This window comes from Marmota marmota, unplaced genomic scaffold (genome assembly GCF_001458135.2).
Source record: "Marmota marmota marmota unplaced genomic scaffold, marMar, whole genome shotgun sequence".
In the NCBI taxonomy this organism is placed as follows: domain Eukaryota; kingdom Metazoa; phylum Chordata; class Mammalia; order Rodentia; family Sciuridae; genus Marmota; species Marmota marmota.
In genome coordinates, this window is record NW_026000048.1 from 3,449,513 (window position 1) to 3,466,716 (window position 17,204).

Here is a 17,204-nt window from a genome sequence, read left to right on the forward strand (position 1 = left end):
CACATGGATGCAGGGAAGTCAGAATCACAGTGACATTATGGGAGACTAGTGGAAAAGTTCAAGGTTAAACAAAAATACTTCCACAAGATAAACTCAGAATAGTCTAGAATTTGCCCAAAGGTTGGATAATTATTGAGATATTTCCTTGTATCTGAGTGGAAAGACTTCGAGTCCTTTCTGCCCACCATCATGGTTCTGAAGGCAACTTCTGGGGATCGTGAGGGGAGGGTCTATGGGCTGTTTTCACCCCTCATCTAGGTACGGCCTGGGCACAGAGCAGGTCTCTGAAAACCTAAAACAGATCTCCCTTAGGCCTCTACCACAGAGAGGGGCTCAGAAGGCTCTTAGGTTGCTAATGTGACAATTAGCAAATGAGGATTTACTTAAAAATAAGTAATACAATGTTACACTCCTATTCCTGGTCCTTGCAAGACCAAGGATACTACTGTTGGGTGTGGTTAGGTGACAGTCACTCCTATATATAAGATGATATATAATTACACTGGTAATTAATACAGCCAAGTACTAGAAGTAAAACGAAGTGTGTGTGTTCACACATGAGATGTGGTGAAAAGACAACTCACCTATAAGAGTAAAAAGTGAAAATTCCATTATAGTTGAGTTTGGCACCTCCACCATAAGCACCCCCTTTTTCTCGAATTTCTGTATGCAAGAATTTAGCCGTCATCACACGTGCAAGGATCTTCAGGCTGGAATTAATGTATTAAACAATGCAAGTTAAAAACAACATGGCTGACAGGAAGTACTACATGTAATGTAATCTGAAGAGATGTCAAGAGTATATTAAGTGAAAAGAAAACTAAGTAACATACAGTTGGCTCTCGGCAGCATCTACGGATGGGTTCAATCAAGCACAGATCAGAAATATTTTTTGAATCTTTTTTTAGTTGTGGATGTACACAATATCTTTGTTTTATTTACTTATTTATTTTTATGTGGTGAAGATGGAATCCAGTGCTTCACACATGGAAGGCAAGCACTCTACCACTGAGCCACAACCCCAGCTCCACAGATCAGAAATAATTAACAGCAGCAAAAAAAGTATCTGCAATAAACATGCAATTCACGTTTTTCTAGTCATTATTCCCCAAATACTACAGTGGGGCAGCTATCTGAACAGCATTCACATTGTATTAAGTATTCTAAGTAATTGAGACATCATTTAAAGTATAAAGGAAGAGGTGTAAGCAAAATACTATACTACTTCATGCAATGAATGTGAGCACCCATATATGGTATCTGCAGGGACTCCTGGAACCAAAACCCAATGACATGTCCACATTATGGTCCCACTTTTTTTTTTTTCTTTTATGTAATGAACAAAAAGTAAGAATGTGAGGAAGAACAATTTTCAAATAGCTCCCTTGGATCACAGAGTTTGGCCCAGAGAGATTATAGAGATGGAACAGACTTTTCTTCAAAAGACTTCTACATAGCAAACTTATTATATACATATGTGGTATTTTAAAAGTCTCATACAGTAGGAAGAAGCTATTTTTTTTTACCAATTTTATTTACTTTTTGATTGTTTTTTTTGCAGACTTCCAGAAAATGATTAGATTATATAAACTAAAATATGTAAGAGTTAAAGAAAAATCATAAGACAATGGCCAAAAAAATAAGTTTAAAAAGTGTTAGGATTAGGAGAGGGTTTTTCACAAAAACTACCATCATCATATATTAAAATATTAAACACAGTCCCAAATCATTCAAATATGTCCACACTAAAAAAAGGAAAATTATATACTCAGCATAAAAAATAAAAGGGAAGAATGTAATTTATTTAAAATATGGGGGAAAACCATAGTTCTCCATGCCAATTGGAGATGCAATAAAATAAAAAAGAAAAAAGGTCATTACACAGCCAAAGCTTTCAAAATTGATGGGTGGAGCACGGAATAATAATGAGTAATTATTGTAAAGGCAAATGTACAAATGATCTTTTAATTAAATGTCCCACACAATATGGAAAACTGGATAGATCTGCATAGGCATCTCTATCTAAGAAAATACGCATATTCCAATAGAGCACTTTTAGTTAGTCTTTTAATAAAGACTAACTTCCTGATGGCTTCCACTGTGAATAACAACAGTTGGCCCCCTGAGAGAGGAAAAGATTTTAGACAGCATATTAACATAGCAAAAGATCAAATGGAACAATGATGTTGTGGAAGGGAGCCACAACTGGGAAGTCCGTGGCAATAGCCCAGGTCTGTTACTTACACTGTGGTGACACTAGGTCCCTGATCCCTACTACCACTGACTGTGGTCTTCTAGAACACTGAGGATGAAACAGGCCAGATGAAAAATGAAGGAGTGGACATGATCCCATTCCTGAAAGACTGTGATGGAGACGTCACCTAGTATCTCCTGAGTCCATCCGGAGATCTGGTGGCACCACTCAGCGCCAGTGCCAGCTTGTCCCCTGACTGAACTGGGACTGTGTTTAATATTTTAATATATAATGATGGTAATTTTTGTGAAAAATCCTCTCCTAATCTTATCACTTTTTTAACAGGTAGGACAGGCAGGCCCTGGAGAACAGAGCTTCTTCCCTGGCATCAGGGCTGCAGGTTTTATCCATCTCTGTATTATCTTTTCTTGAGATATTCAATTATTTACTATTAGGTAAAAACATATGCTCACTTGTTGAAAATTATAAAATACAAAAACTAGCTTCTTACAACATTTAAGTGTTTTAAATTTACATTTTCCTGCTGAATAGTAGAAACATATATCATATACAGCCTACGGAAATATTCATTTTCTACTAACATGTAAACACTAAAAACACAGTTGAGATGAACAAGGCATTTTTACCTTAAACCCTTTCCCTTTTCTTTTCTCAGCCTCCAGAAGCTCATTCATCTGCTGGGCTCCCATGTACCTGTCACTGACACCTCCACGGAACGCACTCCCTCCTGTCCACCTGGTCACTCGTCCCAGGGCTGGCCCTAAGCTTTCCACTTGGGCGGGCAGAGCAAGGAGTCTAATTACCCAGAGGGATCTAGAAATATGCACCCCTGCTTCCATCATCCCGCAGCCTGCTTGAGGGAGTGTGTGCCTTCTCTGCTCTGCTGGGCAACTGGCTTTCTCCTTGCCCTCGCCCTCTGCAGCTTCCCTGAGTCACACGCTCCCTGCTCCTCCGCATTCCTGCTTTCTAAGTTTTCCTGAAGCCCCCGCATGCTGTCTGCCACCTCATCTCCATGCCTTCTACCTTGTGGCTTTATGCTTTTTAAGACTCTGTTGACACTTTGCAGAGTTACTAGAGGGTTCAAATATAAACACACAGGTTCCATCTGCCACATTTACCCTAAAGCTTCAAGCCTTCACTTATTCAATTTTTACCTACAGATAAGGAGACTAACTTGGGCATTTTGAAAGGAGTTCATTTAGATCTATAAATGTTAGCATTTTTACAGGAATACTGAAGGAATATAAATTGTTTACAAAAATAGGCATCATACTGAACAGGGAAAAACAGAAAGTACTTCCTCTAAAATTAGGAACAACACAAGGATATCCACTCTCAATACTCCTACTCATTGTAGCTCTTGAAATTTCAGTCATAACAATTAGGAAAGAAAAGGAAGTTAAATGCATACAAACAGGAAAAGAAGTCTTCAAATTGTGTTTGCTGATGTCACAATCCTATACTTGAAAGACCCAGAACACTCGACCAGATGACTTATAGAGCTTATATAGTCAGCTAAGTAACAGGCTACAAGATCAGCATACAAAAACCAATAGCTTTTCTGTACTCCAATAATGACCCTGATAAAAAAGAAAACAGAAAAACAATTCCATTCACAATAACCTCAAAAAAAAAAAAAAAAAAAAAAAAAAAACCCAAGCAAAAACCTGGAAATAAATCTAACTAAGGCAGTAAAAGACTTCTACAATGAAAATACAGAACACTGAAAAATGAAATTAAAGAAGACCACAGAAGATGGAAAGACCTTCCGTATTCTTGGGTAGGCAGAATTAATAGTGTCAAAATGGCTATGATGCCAAAAGCAATCTACAGATTCAATGTAATCTGCATCAAGACACCAATGACATTCTTCACAGAGTAGCCAAAGCAATTCAGAGGAAGAAGTAATGCTGGAGGCATCATAATACCTGACTTCAAATATATACTACTATAGCACAAAAGCAGCATGGCACTGACATCAAACAGACACGAAGACCAATGGAATAGAAGACACAGACACAGATCTACATAGATACGGTCACCTGACCCTTGTCAAAGGCTCCAAAAACACACAGTGAAGAAAAGATCACCTTTTTAACAAATGGTGCTGGGAAAACTGGGTATTCATATGTAGAAAAATGAGGCTAGATCTCTCTCTCTCTTATTCTGCATAAAAGTCAACAAAAGTTATCAAAGACCCAGGAATTAGACCAGAAGCACTGTGACTGCTAAAAGAGAACATAGGCTCGCCACTCCATCGTAGCAGCACTAAATGTCAGCTCCTAGAGCTCAAGAAATAAAACCAAGAATCAATAAGTGGGATGGCATCCAATTAAAAGACTCCTGCACAGCAAAGGAAACAAGAGAATACAGAGAGAGCCCACAGAATGGGAGAAATTTTTTACCTGCTATTCCAAGAGGGGATTAATATCCAGAATATATGATGAACTCAAAAAACTAACATTAAAAAGAAAATAACCCAATCAGTAAATGGACAAATGATCTAAACAGACATTTCTCAGAAGAAGAAATACAAATGGGCAACAGAACATGCAAAAATGCTTAACATCTCTAGCAACTGGGGAAATAGAAATCAAAACTACACTGAGCTGTTCATCTCACTCCAATTAGCATGGCAGCCATGGAGAATACAAATAACAAATCCTGATGAGGATGTGGGGAAAAGATGCATTTGCAAATTACTGGTAGGACTGCAGATGAGTACCACCACTTTGGAAAGCAGTATGGAGATTGCTCAAAACACTAGGAATAGAGCCAGTGTATGGCCCAGCTATCCCACTCCTTGTATTTATCCTAAAGAACTAAAATCAGCATCCTATAGTAATACATGTGTACCAATGTTTACAGCAGCACAATTTACTATAGCCAAGTTATAGAACCAGTCTAGGTATCTGTCAACTGATGAATGGATAAAGAAAATAATGTATACATACACGTATATACAATGGGACTACACAGAATAAAGTTATGTTATTTGCTGGTAAATTGATGAACTAGAGAACATCAAGCTAAGTGAAATAATCCAGAGTTAAAGAATGTTTTCTTCCTGTACGTGGAAACTAGGGAAAAGAAAAGAAAACGGCATAAAAATGAGATCTGACAAAAACAGAAGGGAGACAAGAGAGCAGAGGAATGAGACGCAAAGGGAGGGAGGAAGGTGTAGGGAAAACACTGAGGAAAGAAATAAAATTATGCAATTTTCTTATATGAATATAATGAATCCCACTTTTATATACAATTACAATGCACTAATTACAAAAAAAAAATAATAATAATAGAAGGGAGACCAGCAGAGTAGAGCAAGGGGATGAGGAGGAGGAAGGAGCAGAGGGAAAGCAGAGATACTGTGGAATGAGACTGAGCAAATCATATCATGGGCATATAGGGATATAGCAAAATCAGTTGCACTATTATGCCTAATTATAATACATTTTCATTAATAAATATAATGTTTTCTTTAATTTAACACTAGGCATATTGTTGGGCTGTGTACAGATCCCTCAAGGTGCACACTTTGCATTTTTTCCACAGGAGTTCTTGCCGACTGGGCATAGTCAGCAGATAGATCCCCTCACGTGGCAGTGCTCAAAGTCAGTATGAAAACTGAGCTTGACAAGACAGGCCTTTCTTCTTTCTAATATGCTCAAAAAGTGCTGTTCTTAAAGCATAGAACTCAAGGTGCACCTACCTGGCATGATCTGGATGCACGTAGGGGATAGTCCTGATACACTCACCCACATAATAGACTGGGAACGGCAGCTGGAAATGTGTCTTCATCTGGCAGGGTTTGAAAGTGGGGTCCTGAGGGACAAAGGAGCTGGGTCACACCAGGCTGCAGCAGCTAACACAGCCCACAGGCACTACAACCTCCCTGAGGGAGTCACTCATGGCATGCTCCTACTTAAGAGCAAGGCACCACAATTACCTCACTCCACATAACCTCTGGCTTTAAAACTAACATGAAATATTCCACACTTGTTATGATGCTTTAAAATACAGTGTCACCATTAAACTATAAATACTCCATTGCACATCATTTCTATCACAGCTGATTCTTTGGGAGCATTTTAAACTGTCATCTTGTGATGAGCAAAGCCCAATGGCTTCACCGCAAAAGCTGAGTGGGTAGGAGGGATCAATCGGACTTCCTAACTAAGGGCAGACTGCTGATCAAGCACCATGAGCTACAGGAAACTGTGAGGAAAGGGAGGAGCCTGTGTCCTCTACCCAGGAACAGGGCCCTCACTGGGCAGTCTCTAAGGGACAAGGCTCAGAGTAGTAGTGACCAAATACAACTAACAATTCTAAGGACACAGCCCAGCCCAGCAGGATACAGATGAGGCCCAGAGGAGCACTCCCACTCTGAAGGTAAAAGGACACCCATGCAAAGCAACCAGCAGGGTTCGCTCTGGAGTCAAGGGCTTGTGGCCACTTACTGTGATCAGCTTTCTTATGATCTGGGAGCCATTTCCATGTGCACATTCACCAGACCCACTGTGTGCAGGTTTCTGAAAGTAAAACATTTCCAGTAGAAATGAGAAAAACCCAAAACTCACACAAAAGAGATATGGTAGAGACTGTGTAAAACAGAGCTGATAAGGATCCAGGGAGATCTATTTTTAACTCTTAAATAACAAATATTTAGACATTTAAAAGAAGTGAACTTACAGAATTTTTTCAGATAGTCAATGAAAAAAGTCCTTGTTGTACATCACAATGAAAAATATTTTAAGATTTCTTTTCTTCTTTTTGCATTTTCTAGTCATAAAACTGCATCCAGAACAAGAGGATGTATAACATGAATGGGCTGTGTGCAGAGTCACAAAGCAACAGGAAGCTGCCCCCACACCGTCTCCCATAGGTGAGGAAGAGAAGCTAGTGAGACAAGGGGCAGCCAGGGAACCAGGACACAAATGGAAGAAGGGATGTAAATATCAACAGACAGAGAGGACCTTGGAAATCATTCCTGCAAAATCCTCCAATTCTCAACACCCTCCAGTATAAAGTAAGGCCTCTCACTGATCATGGTGAATCAGACTAAAACCACCTTTGTAAATTGATCAGATTGATCAGGTTATTAATGACTGATATTGCTTTAGATAAAAATCCATGAACTAATGAGTCACAGCAAAAGAATTTTTTAACTATCTTTGTCTTCCAAAGCCTAACAATGGGAGAGACTTCATCAGATAATTGTTTTCAGCTATTTTTATGGCCATATTCCAAACCAGATTCTGCCTTTCCTTGTCAGGGGACTGTTCAATGCAAGACACAGAACAACAGGTGAGCACAGGATGGAGGGCAGATGACAGGGCATGAATTCCTTTAACTCGGCCAGTGCTAGAAAATCTACGGATACCTCTTCAGTTTCCTCACATCAAATGGTTTTAGAGTTAAATGATTAATATATATAAAAACTGAGACTGACCCCTGGTGCCTGCAAGGTGCCCAGTGACCACCAGCTTTATGACCAGGGTGTTACCTCAACCACGTGTGGGCGGACAGGCTTCCTTTCCTTTTTGCTTCGACCAAGACTTCTGATGAACTTTTCTACCTCTTTTTCTGCCTGAGACATCTGCTGAGGAGTAGCATTCACTGAACATCTGATTAAAAAATTATGTATAGTAAACCATTATTATAAAAAATAAACACTTTGATTCTTCACATTTTGTATAAATCACACAAATATGAAGTGAATAACAATGTTTCTGTATAAGACAATATTCTAAATGTTAAAAAGAAATACTATCAAAATGTGAAAATAACACAGCCATCTTACATCTCTACAGTGTTTTCAAGATATCAGACTTTCACATATTTATTTTAATGTGTTATATCTTCTAAATAGTCATTAAGATGTAAAGAAAAAGTTGTTGACTCTAAATTCTGTGCTCTTAAGAGCAAAGAGAATACAAAGAACATTTACATTTGCCAGTACTGCCTTCAGACTTACGTAATTAGAAGACTCAAAACTTTAAAAATTCTTATCCAGAAGAGAGATCAATTTGAAAATATAAATTGGTTGCTAAAGTAAAAAATTATAAGATGCCAAGAATTACTATGCTTCCAAAACATATTTTTATACTACTTTCCAAATTCTAAAAAAATCACAAATACTAACGTATAAAATTTATTTGAACTCCACAGTATGTTGGTAGAATATATTTTCCATTTTAACTAAAAGGCTGGTATAATTAAATTAATACAACATTTAGGCACTTAACTAATGGAATTGGATATATTAGTTCTTTTGATCCTTATGATAAGCCTGCAAAGTAGGGTTTTATGGCGGAGGAGGCAGAAGACCTGAGTGGTTAAGCCACCCAGGATGGCCGTGGCGTACGCTTGAGCACTGGGCCAGAATCTGCAACAGGCCTGCCGGACTCCAAGCCAGAGCCCTGACTGCCAGGCTCATCTCCTGCCACTCACAGTACGACCCCAGAATCTGCTCACTGATTGTCAGGAACCATTGGTGAAAGGTGCCAGGATTGTGAAACCAAGGACTTGAACATTTTCACACCAGGGACCAGTGAGTACAAAGTCAGGGTCACTGTAATAAGATGCTGCAAATAAACTGCTAAGGATTTAAAAATTTAATTATGCTCAAACCTGAAGGCATAAGGCCAACTTTATGCGCATGAGTAAGCTGGCCATAATATAATTTTGTTTTTATAAGAAACTGCAATTTTACTCTGGTCTTGAGCAAATTAACCTCTATCCAGCTTCACATTCTCCTTATTTAAGGAACATTGCTTTTGGAAACATATAACTTTAAATCTTTGTCTTAAATCTACTTCGCAGTTCTAGAATTAAATTAGCTTGCTTTCTTCTCCATCTCCCACAACTTTTATTGAACTTAAAACAAAATTCTTTTCATTTCCATAGCAAATGATTTTAGCTCATTAGAATGTTAAGTCTAGAATCAATTCTATAACTTATACTTATATCAAATAGTCTTTCTTCCTTGAAGATAAAATTATATAATTTCAAGTGAAAAATATCTAAAAACCACACTCAATAAAATAGAATGAATAAGATCTTTCTTTAGAAACAACTCAGGAACCTACCTCATATTATCACAGTTTAAAACATGTTTCTTGATCCGTGGGAACTTTCTCAGGATTGGTTTGATGTCTGTCATTTCAGCAATTCTCTTCATCAACCTCACCTGAACCAAAGGATTCAAGCACAAGAATGATCAAGACCACAGACAGAGCCCCAGTCTGAAAAGCAGAACCCTCAATATCAGAAGCCTGTAGGAGACATGTCCCAATGTTGTGCTTGTGTGTGGCAATCGACAGCTGAGGTAGGGTGGTGTTGGAATAGAGGTAGCACAAGGAGGAAAATGAGTTAAACAATTATTCCCCATGAGATTTGGTAATTATAAAGTTAGTGCTTCTGACATACGTAACTTATTACCAGAAAGAATCAGCAACTCTGGAAGATGTGGCTAAGCCAGAGTAACAAGCATCCCTTCCCAAGTCTCACCTGATTCATGCCACTGAAGGTCTCTTGTAAGTCCCCTGCAGGCGTGAGGGTCCTGCTAGCTCTGAGGGTTGCATAGAAATGTCCAGAGTCTGGGATCCCATTGGAGAGCTCCTGAGCTGTCATCTTAACTAACACTTTGAAGTGTTCGTCTTCTTCAAAGGATGGGCTATGGAGAAAAAAAACCAAAATAAATTCCTGAAGATCCATCTGTGCCCCCTTCAATATCATGGAAACCTTTATTATGTATAAGTTTTCAGACTATTTCAGCATCTTCGGGCATTTTACTGGTCCATAGGAATGACAAGTAAAAACAGGCTAGGAAACCCAACAAGGACACCCTGAGTGAAGTCTACTCTTAGAACATTTCAGTGTTACATTTCTGATACATCTGAAGCATTAACATCGTTTGCAAATAAAGTTACTTGTTAAATATTTCACTCCACAGGTGCATCATGTCTGGAAGATTTCGATTCAGGCAGAAAGATGAAAATAGCACACCCTATATCATGAAAGAAAAAAAAAAAAACAAGTAAGAACTTATAGCGTAATTTAAAAGAAAAAAAAAATACACTTTAGAATCAAACCTTTGAGGACAGCTATGATCCTGAAGTGGAATGCTACCTGCTCGTACGTACCTGCTCGTACGTATCCGGGTCAGACTCATCAGGGAGCACGTGGGGAGACACGGTCATGTCTCCCGTCTTCAGCTCCAGTTGCTGAGCCTGTTCTCTGTAGTTGAGAGTGCCACAGCCCAGCCTGTCATGGCAAAGCAGCATTTCCTCAATTACCAAGGCACCTGCACTGCATCGCTTTTAAAATTGTGCATCTTGAATTACAAGTTTCTTATACTAACTCACAACATGGCTTTCCAAACCTCTTTCTACATGTCAGAGGTTATAGAGCCCAGATGCATTTTGGCATTAACACTCTCTAGACTGCTCATGTGCCTTCTCTCTAGAGTGGAAACCAGTTCCTCTTATTCAGGAAACTCGTTTCCAGGATCCAGGCCACTAGACACTCTGGCAGCCAGTGTCTAGCACTGAAGATAAAAGTCTGAATTCCATGTGCTCTACCAGCCCTAAGATTGGAAATAGTTGATAAGTACTCTCTATTTTCTCCTAAGACATTCTGAAACATTTCATTTATTCAAATATATGATGGTCTTGAGGGGAGAAATCCCCAAAATAAGTCTTTTAACTTTTAAAGAAAAACAGCATTACTCTTTGCATTGATGCTTCTAAAAGAAACATTCTCACCAATGCTCCTAAGGCAAGAAATAATCTGAGCCAAGAGGACAACTCTGAGGTATTATCTAAAAATGTTACAAGACAAGCAGTGGGAGCTCTTAGGAAGGCTGACACTTTCAAAAGGTGGAGGCCCTTTTTCACGTGACCTAACGCACAGTCAGGGTGCAGTGCCCACAGCCACACAGTGTTCCGCACATGCAAGCATCTGTACCTCCACAAAGTACAATCTGCTTCAGTGATTAGGTTCTCTCTGTCTTCCTGGAACAGCAAAGGAAGGCTCTGTCTACTGCTTATCCTGCCACCTTCAGCCTCTGACATGCACAGAGAAAAGGAGCAAGCAGTGTATGTATGCTCCTGAGTGTTTCCCAATCTATTCAGACACCTGCTTACAGAGGACAATGAAGTGACCTGCAAAGTCAGCTCAGCAGAGAAGCAAACCACAGGAGCAGGAGGCACACCATGCTCTCGCAAGTCAGACCTAGGCCTAAGTCCTGCACTGAACTGCTTATATTTCCTGATTAAACACAACTGTTCCTTTTTAAACTCTTAATAGATAAATAGCACTGATATGATCCATTTGTAAGTATTACCTAATTCTCTATAGATTTATAAACTTTTAATGCTATATATTATAGTAAGAAAATGTAATTTCCACAAGAAAACAAATTTTAAAGTATACCATAACATTGTAAGCTTTGAAAAATGAGTCACTGAAAGGTAGTTACTATTAAGACAATATAAACACACAGAACATACACATTTATAAAACTCACAAAGATGTGTTGAATTATATAAATGTGTGCCTGTTGCAAGTCTGAGACTCACTTGGTAAGGACGCTGCAAAAGAGGGGCACATACGGCCTCAGCTCCTCGGGAAGTGTGTTCAAACTAGAGAAGGCTCGGAAGTACACCAGGCCATTGGTGGGCTGCGCGCAATACTGCACGGGGATCTCTCCAGCTAGAAAAACAAAGTGAATAATCGTTTTTAACCAGTAAAATTTTAATCATTTTTAATATTTAAGAAATAATACTATGCTTTTCAAGAATGGAGGTCTAAAACTTAGTAACAAAAAAAAAATACTATTCACTCATTCCAGTTTACATGAAGTTCCCTTTTGTACTTTCATTATGATAAAAAACAAAAACAAACAAAAAAAAAACCCCAGAAATGATCTTTGACACTAAAGCAGACACTAATTTTTGAAGAATCAGAATGGAAGAACAGCTATGCTCATCTAATTAGTTAACTATGCCAGCATTCCAGTTCCCGCTGCTCACCTTTACTAAAACCTACCCTTCATTCACAGTGACTTAACTAGGTCATTCCAGCAACATCTGACCCGACTGTTTCACCGACTTTAAATGCTGCTCATCTTCCCCCAGTGGTTGTACTGGCCCTTAGCTGAGACTCTTTCTGTGGTACCCCTATGTATCTCCCAGTACATTCTGTGAGCTCTTAGGACACTGTGGTCCGGGACACCTCCAAGTCTCTGGTGGGTAGGAGCTGTGGATTCCATTTTGTGCATTCCTACCTAGCACAACACCTGAAACCAGAAGAGGGACTAAAGCCTTTACTGATAACTGACTGGTCTTTGCTAATTCTTTTAATGAATACCTAATGAGGTTCATTGGTAAGTAAAGACCACAGGAATTAAAACATCAGTGGGACAAGACCCTCACTCCGCAAAATAAAGGAACTTATGCCAACATGCACATGCATAAGCACACATACAAATAAATCAGACATGATAACACAACAAGTACTATTAAAAAATAAGAGGCAGGTTTGAGTTGTTTCAAGAAAACAACATGTGCATGTAGTCTAAACTCCTATTCTCAGTGGTACAAGTTAATGCATAACACTGGCATCCGTTCAGTAAGCTCCAACCATGCCCACTGCTAAGTTTGACATCCACACCTTCCAGAGTATGGGGCTGGGGCCAGAGTAATGTTATTCCAGAGACATGTCTCATAAGCTACCAACCAGAAGCCAAAGTAAAATTAAGTAACTCTGAGAAAACAAAAGCAGTGACAGACCACAGAGCAAAACACTTTGATGAGACAGGAGGCTACCAGCAGCCTTCAACTCTCTTTCCAGTCAGTCGATCCTACACTTTCTGCAGCATTTCTTCATCCCTCCACTTCTCTCCTACACTGACAGTTCAGCTAAAGAGACAGTTTGGCCAAGGACCCAAAAGGGTGCCTACATCCTTTAAAAACCACTTAATACCCACAGCATAACCCAAATCCTTATCTGTTTCCAGAAACAGCAAATTACAGAGCCACTTCTAACCTACTCATAGAAAAAAAAAAAACACAGGTTGCTACTGAGTAAACAAGTCACTGCCATTGAAGATAAGGAACAATTTACAAGACATATGAAGAGCAAGACAGTCACGTTTTCTGGAAAACATCTAAAATGTGACCCTGCTTCTCCTATGGAAACTGATGTTTAACTTAATCAAGAAACTCATACACCCTGAACATGAGTGACATTAGTGACATGAGTGTTGAGTGAGACCTGTTAAGGCCACATCCAGGCTTGTGAAAGGCATGGAGGGCTCAATGTCTGAGACTTTCAGTGCTGGGAGACAGGAGGCATCTTGAGGTTTACTTTGCTGACTCCGTAATTCTAAACCTAAAAAGAAAAAGAAAAGGGAAAATGAAACACTCAGGACTACAATTAACAGATTTTACCCAACTGATCTCCTCTCTGCTTTTCATTATCTGACATTCAAAATTAGCAACCCCAGACCAAGTGCTGAGTATGTGAGCAACTATGGTGCGGAAGGTATCTGCATTTCCAAGCGAACATTTCACAGGCATTAAATCTGCTTTGTAAGTGGTGTTTGTTCTAAATCTCATTCCTCAACTATTTTGAAAACAAAATTTAATTGGGAAGTGGTTTTTTTTGCTCAATAAGTTCCCCTCTGAAACTAAAAATTTTATATTGGATAGAATGAACTTATTTTATAACCACTTTTTGCTGAACTGAAAGTAATAACTTTAATACTTGTGTTCTTTTAAATTTTCACTTCCATTAGTAAAACGTTTATATAATCACATAAATTTCACAAATGACAGCAGTATTTAAAAATACACTCCCTACGCCTGATGATCCATGCATCTAATCAGAGGGAATTCTCTCCCTGGGGAATTATTCCGCAGAACCACAGCATCCAAGAGAAGAAAAAATCTACAAAATCCAGAATTTTTTTCTGTCACACAAGCATACAGATGAATTTGTTCACAAACATGGTTTGTAGGATATAGCTGTGCTGAGCTAGTAGTTTAACTCAACATCACAATATAGAATACTCCTGCTGACTGGTGAGCTGACCTCCAAAGGAACAACACAGCTGCCCTCATCCTCTGTGAGAGCACGGGATTACCTGACAGTCCACTCAGGTGTGGCACCTGGGAGCAGGTGAGCGTCTCATGCACTAATCACTCTACAGGCTGGGCCCAAAATAAAGTAAAAGTTGAACGTACACTCCACTCCCCGCTCCTCAGGCCTGTGACCTGGAGCAGACAATCTCTGCTCCTTGAGGTGTCAGGAGCCCAGGTTCCCTGTGAGTTCAGTCCTTAAGACCTTCCCTCGCCTGACCAAGTTGAGTTTCCCAATCTTATGCTACTCCATTTCTAACTCTGTCTGTGTTATGAAAAAGCCTTCTCTTACCTCTTTCCTTACCAAGTCTCACCAATAGCTAAGACCCACCTCCTCTAGAACATTCTGCAACTACTCTGACAACCCAATTGCTCCTTCTTTGAGTGTACACAGTGTCAAAAACATTAAATATTTTCTTTTTTTCCCAGCAAATCAAAGCTCTGTGGCGCAGTAAGAATTTTACCCCTTCATAGTACTTAATACATTGTACACAGAGAAACTAATATTTTTCAAGATGAAAGTTTTTAATAAACTTATTACTCATTCATCTTTTTCCCATTAGTGTTAATTTATGGATTAAACTTTAATTCACGGAACTGAAGTCCATATTTTAAGACATACTGACCTGAAATAACTATTAAATGCACTACTAGCTGCACTGTGTCCTACTTAAAAGGAACTTGGCAGTGAATTGGTAAGGGAAAAACATACTTTAGTAATATTAGCATCATTTACAATGTACTAGATGTACTGTAGTATACTAAACTTTCTTCAAACAAAGCAGACCTTAAAGGCCAGCCCATAAATATGTTAGCAATTTAGGAAACATATATTCTGTTGCTTAAGCATGGACTTACCTTATGGACTTACTATGGCTTTAATTAAAAGTGAAAGCTCAGAACCTGTCAATCAGCATCATCAAAATGCTTAAAATAGCTCTGTCTAAACAAGAACTCAAGTGTCAAGAAGAAAGGTTACAAGTTGCCATTAAGTTTTCCTTTACTAGATTATATAAATGCAATCTTATCATAATCGAAATGGGATTATTTTCCAGAGTCACTTATACTTCCTAATGAGCCAAATAATTGCTCCCATAATCCCAGCCAAAGCTGCTTTCTTGTGTGTGTGTGTGTGTGTGTGTGTGTGTGTGTGTGTTGGGGCGGCAGGGGGGGGAATATGTGTGTATGTTGTAAAAATTTTAATAGGCTTTATTAAACAATTATTAATCTGCTCTGTATCTATAGCTTTGCCTTTCTAAGGGCATCATACAAATGAACTCTATAATATGTATTCTTTTTTTTTTTTTTTGCACGCATTGGGGTGGTGGGTATACAAGGATGGAACTCAGGGGCATTTGACCACTGAGCCACATCCCAAGCCCTATTTTGTATTTTATTTAGAGACAGGGTCTTACTGAGTTGCTTAGCACCTTGCTTTTGCTGAGGCTGGCTTTGAACTCACAATCCTCCTGCCTCAGCCTCCCGAGCTGCTAGGATTACAGGTGCGTGCTACCACACCCAGCTTGCAGTATGTATTCTCTTGTGCCTGATGTACTACACTTAGTGTAATGCTTATGAGATTCATCCATGTTGAGTTAGCCATAAAACGGAATAAAATTATGATTGAGTCATATTTTTTAGTATGAATATATATGTTGATGGAAATTTGTAATGTTTCAAGTTTTGAAATGTCTTTAGCCCTTTGTAGTTAATTCCTAGCACTAAGACTGCTGAACTTCAGCACTGTGAAGCACTGTAAGAAATTACAAAACTGTTTTCTTAAGTGGCTGTACCATTTTGCTTTGCCATCAGAAATGTGCAAGAGTTCCACTTGTTTCACATGCTGATTACACTTGATAATTGTAGCATTTAAAATTTTTACCTATTGTACCAGGTGTATAATGATAGAATTTGGGGATTGTAATCTGAATTTTCCTAATAAGCAAGCAGGTAGGGTGGAGGAGAGTGTTGGGCAGACAGAAAGGAAGGGGAAGCAAGTGGAAACCAAATGGAGGAGGGCCTTGAATAGAAGCTGATGAGTGCCTGTGTGCGTCTTTATTAAATCACAAGAATTAGGAAGCCAGTGAAAAGTACAGCCTCTTCTGTGTCTTGACCAAGTCTAACCTACACACACCCTCATGGTGTCACATGGCTAGCACAGTCCTCTGTGCCCACGCTGCAACCTGCCTCTCTGAACACATTACAGCTTATATTATCTATACTGTTCATTTGGCAATTAATTAAATAATGTGACAATAAGAAAAACTTTGTTGACATTTTACAGTATCTGGTAAACAGAAAGTACTTATAAAATCTGTAAAATGAATAAATTTCATAAAGCTACTTTCAATTACTCCTGCTTTTCCTGGTGAATCACATGAATTTTCATTTAGGGTTGAATCTCAAAGTTGAGCCCAGTGCATCAGTAGGAATTCTGTAGGTGCCCAATGATTATTTGTTGCCTTCAACTATTATCTATCTAATAATAATACTTGCCTTCAACTGTTATCTAGTTAATAAACAGTTCACTAGGTCTGCATGAAGGAAAGGGAATTACCAAGCAATGGAATATCTGACCTTTTTCATAGATCTGTTGCTTATCTTCCAGAGAGAGAGAATCGACCTTTTGCTTCAGTTTTTCTGTTTCTATTTGTGTTTGTTTCTCATAATACTTGTCATCTGGCTTCATTGATAAAGTCAGTTTATGCTGATTATTCTGCAACAACCACAATAGCAAAAAAGTTAAAATGGGACTTTGTTAATAATGCCTGACCTACTAAACCAGTATCACATGTCCTTGGTTCTGCAATTCATCCATTTTTAAAACAATGATAATAAAACTTAAC

At 38.8% G+C, this 17,204-nt stretch overlaps 1 protein-coding gene and 1 long non-coding RNA gene across 3 annotated transcripts in view; one reads left to right on the forward strand and one right to left on the reverse strand.

Annotated features, from left to right (window-relative positions):
* The window catches only part of Pitrm1 (pitrilysin metallopeptidase 1), a 40,620-nt gene that overhangs the window by 1,654 nt on the left and 21,762 nt on the right, over positions 1-17,204 (reverse strand). For both annotated transcript variants that reach the window (XM_048812604.1, XM_015495148.2), the window contains 11 exons: positions 16,936-17,074; positions 13,493-13,609; positions 11,797-11,929; positions 10,360-10,480; positions 10,147-10,223; positions 9,725-9,890; positions 9,304-9,404; positions 7,719-7,839; positions 6,673-6,744; positions 5,925-6,037; positions 585-710 (listed from right to left, as the gene is read on the reverse strand). In XM_048812604.1, coding sequence (XP_048668561.1) covers positions 585-710; positions 5,925-6,037; positions 6,673-6,744; positions 7,719-7,839; positions 9,304-9,404; positions 9,725-9,890; positions 10,147-10,223; positions 10,360-10,480; positions 11,797-11,929; positions 13,493-13,609; positions 16,936-17,074 — 1,286 coding nt within the window. The remainder of the gene's footprint in view (positions 1-584; positions 711-5,924; positions 6,038-6,672; positions 6,745-7,718; positions 7,840-9,303; positions 9,405-9,724; positions 9,891-10,146; positions 10,224-10,359; positions 10,481-11,796; positions 11,930-13,492; positions 13,610-16,935; positions 17,075-17,204) is intronic.
* On the forward strand, positions 6,377-17,075 carry LOC125619544. The gene is made up of 2 exons (XR_007351073.1): positions 6,377-7,097; positions 9,383-17,075. It is a non-coding gene; the product is annotated as an uncharacterized LOC125619544 (long non-coding RNA).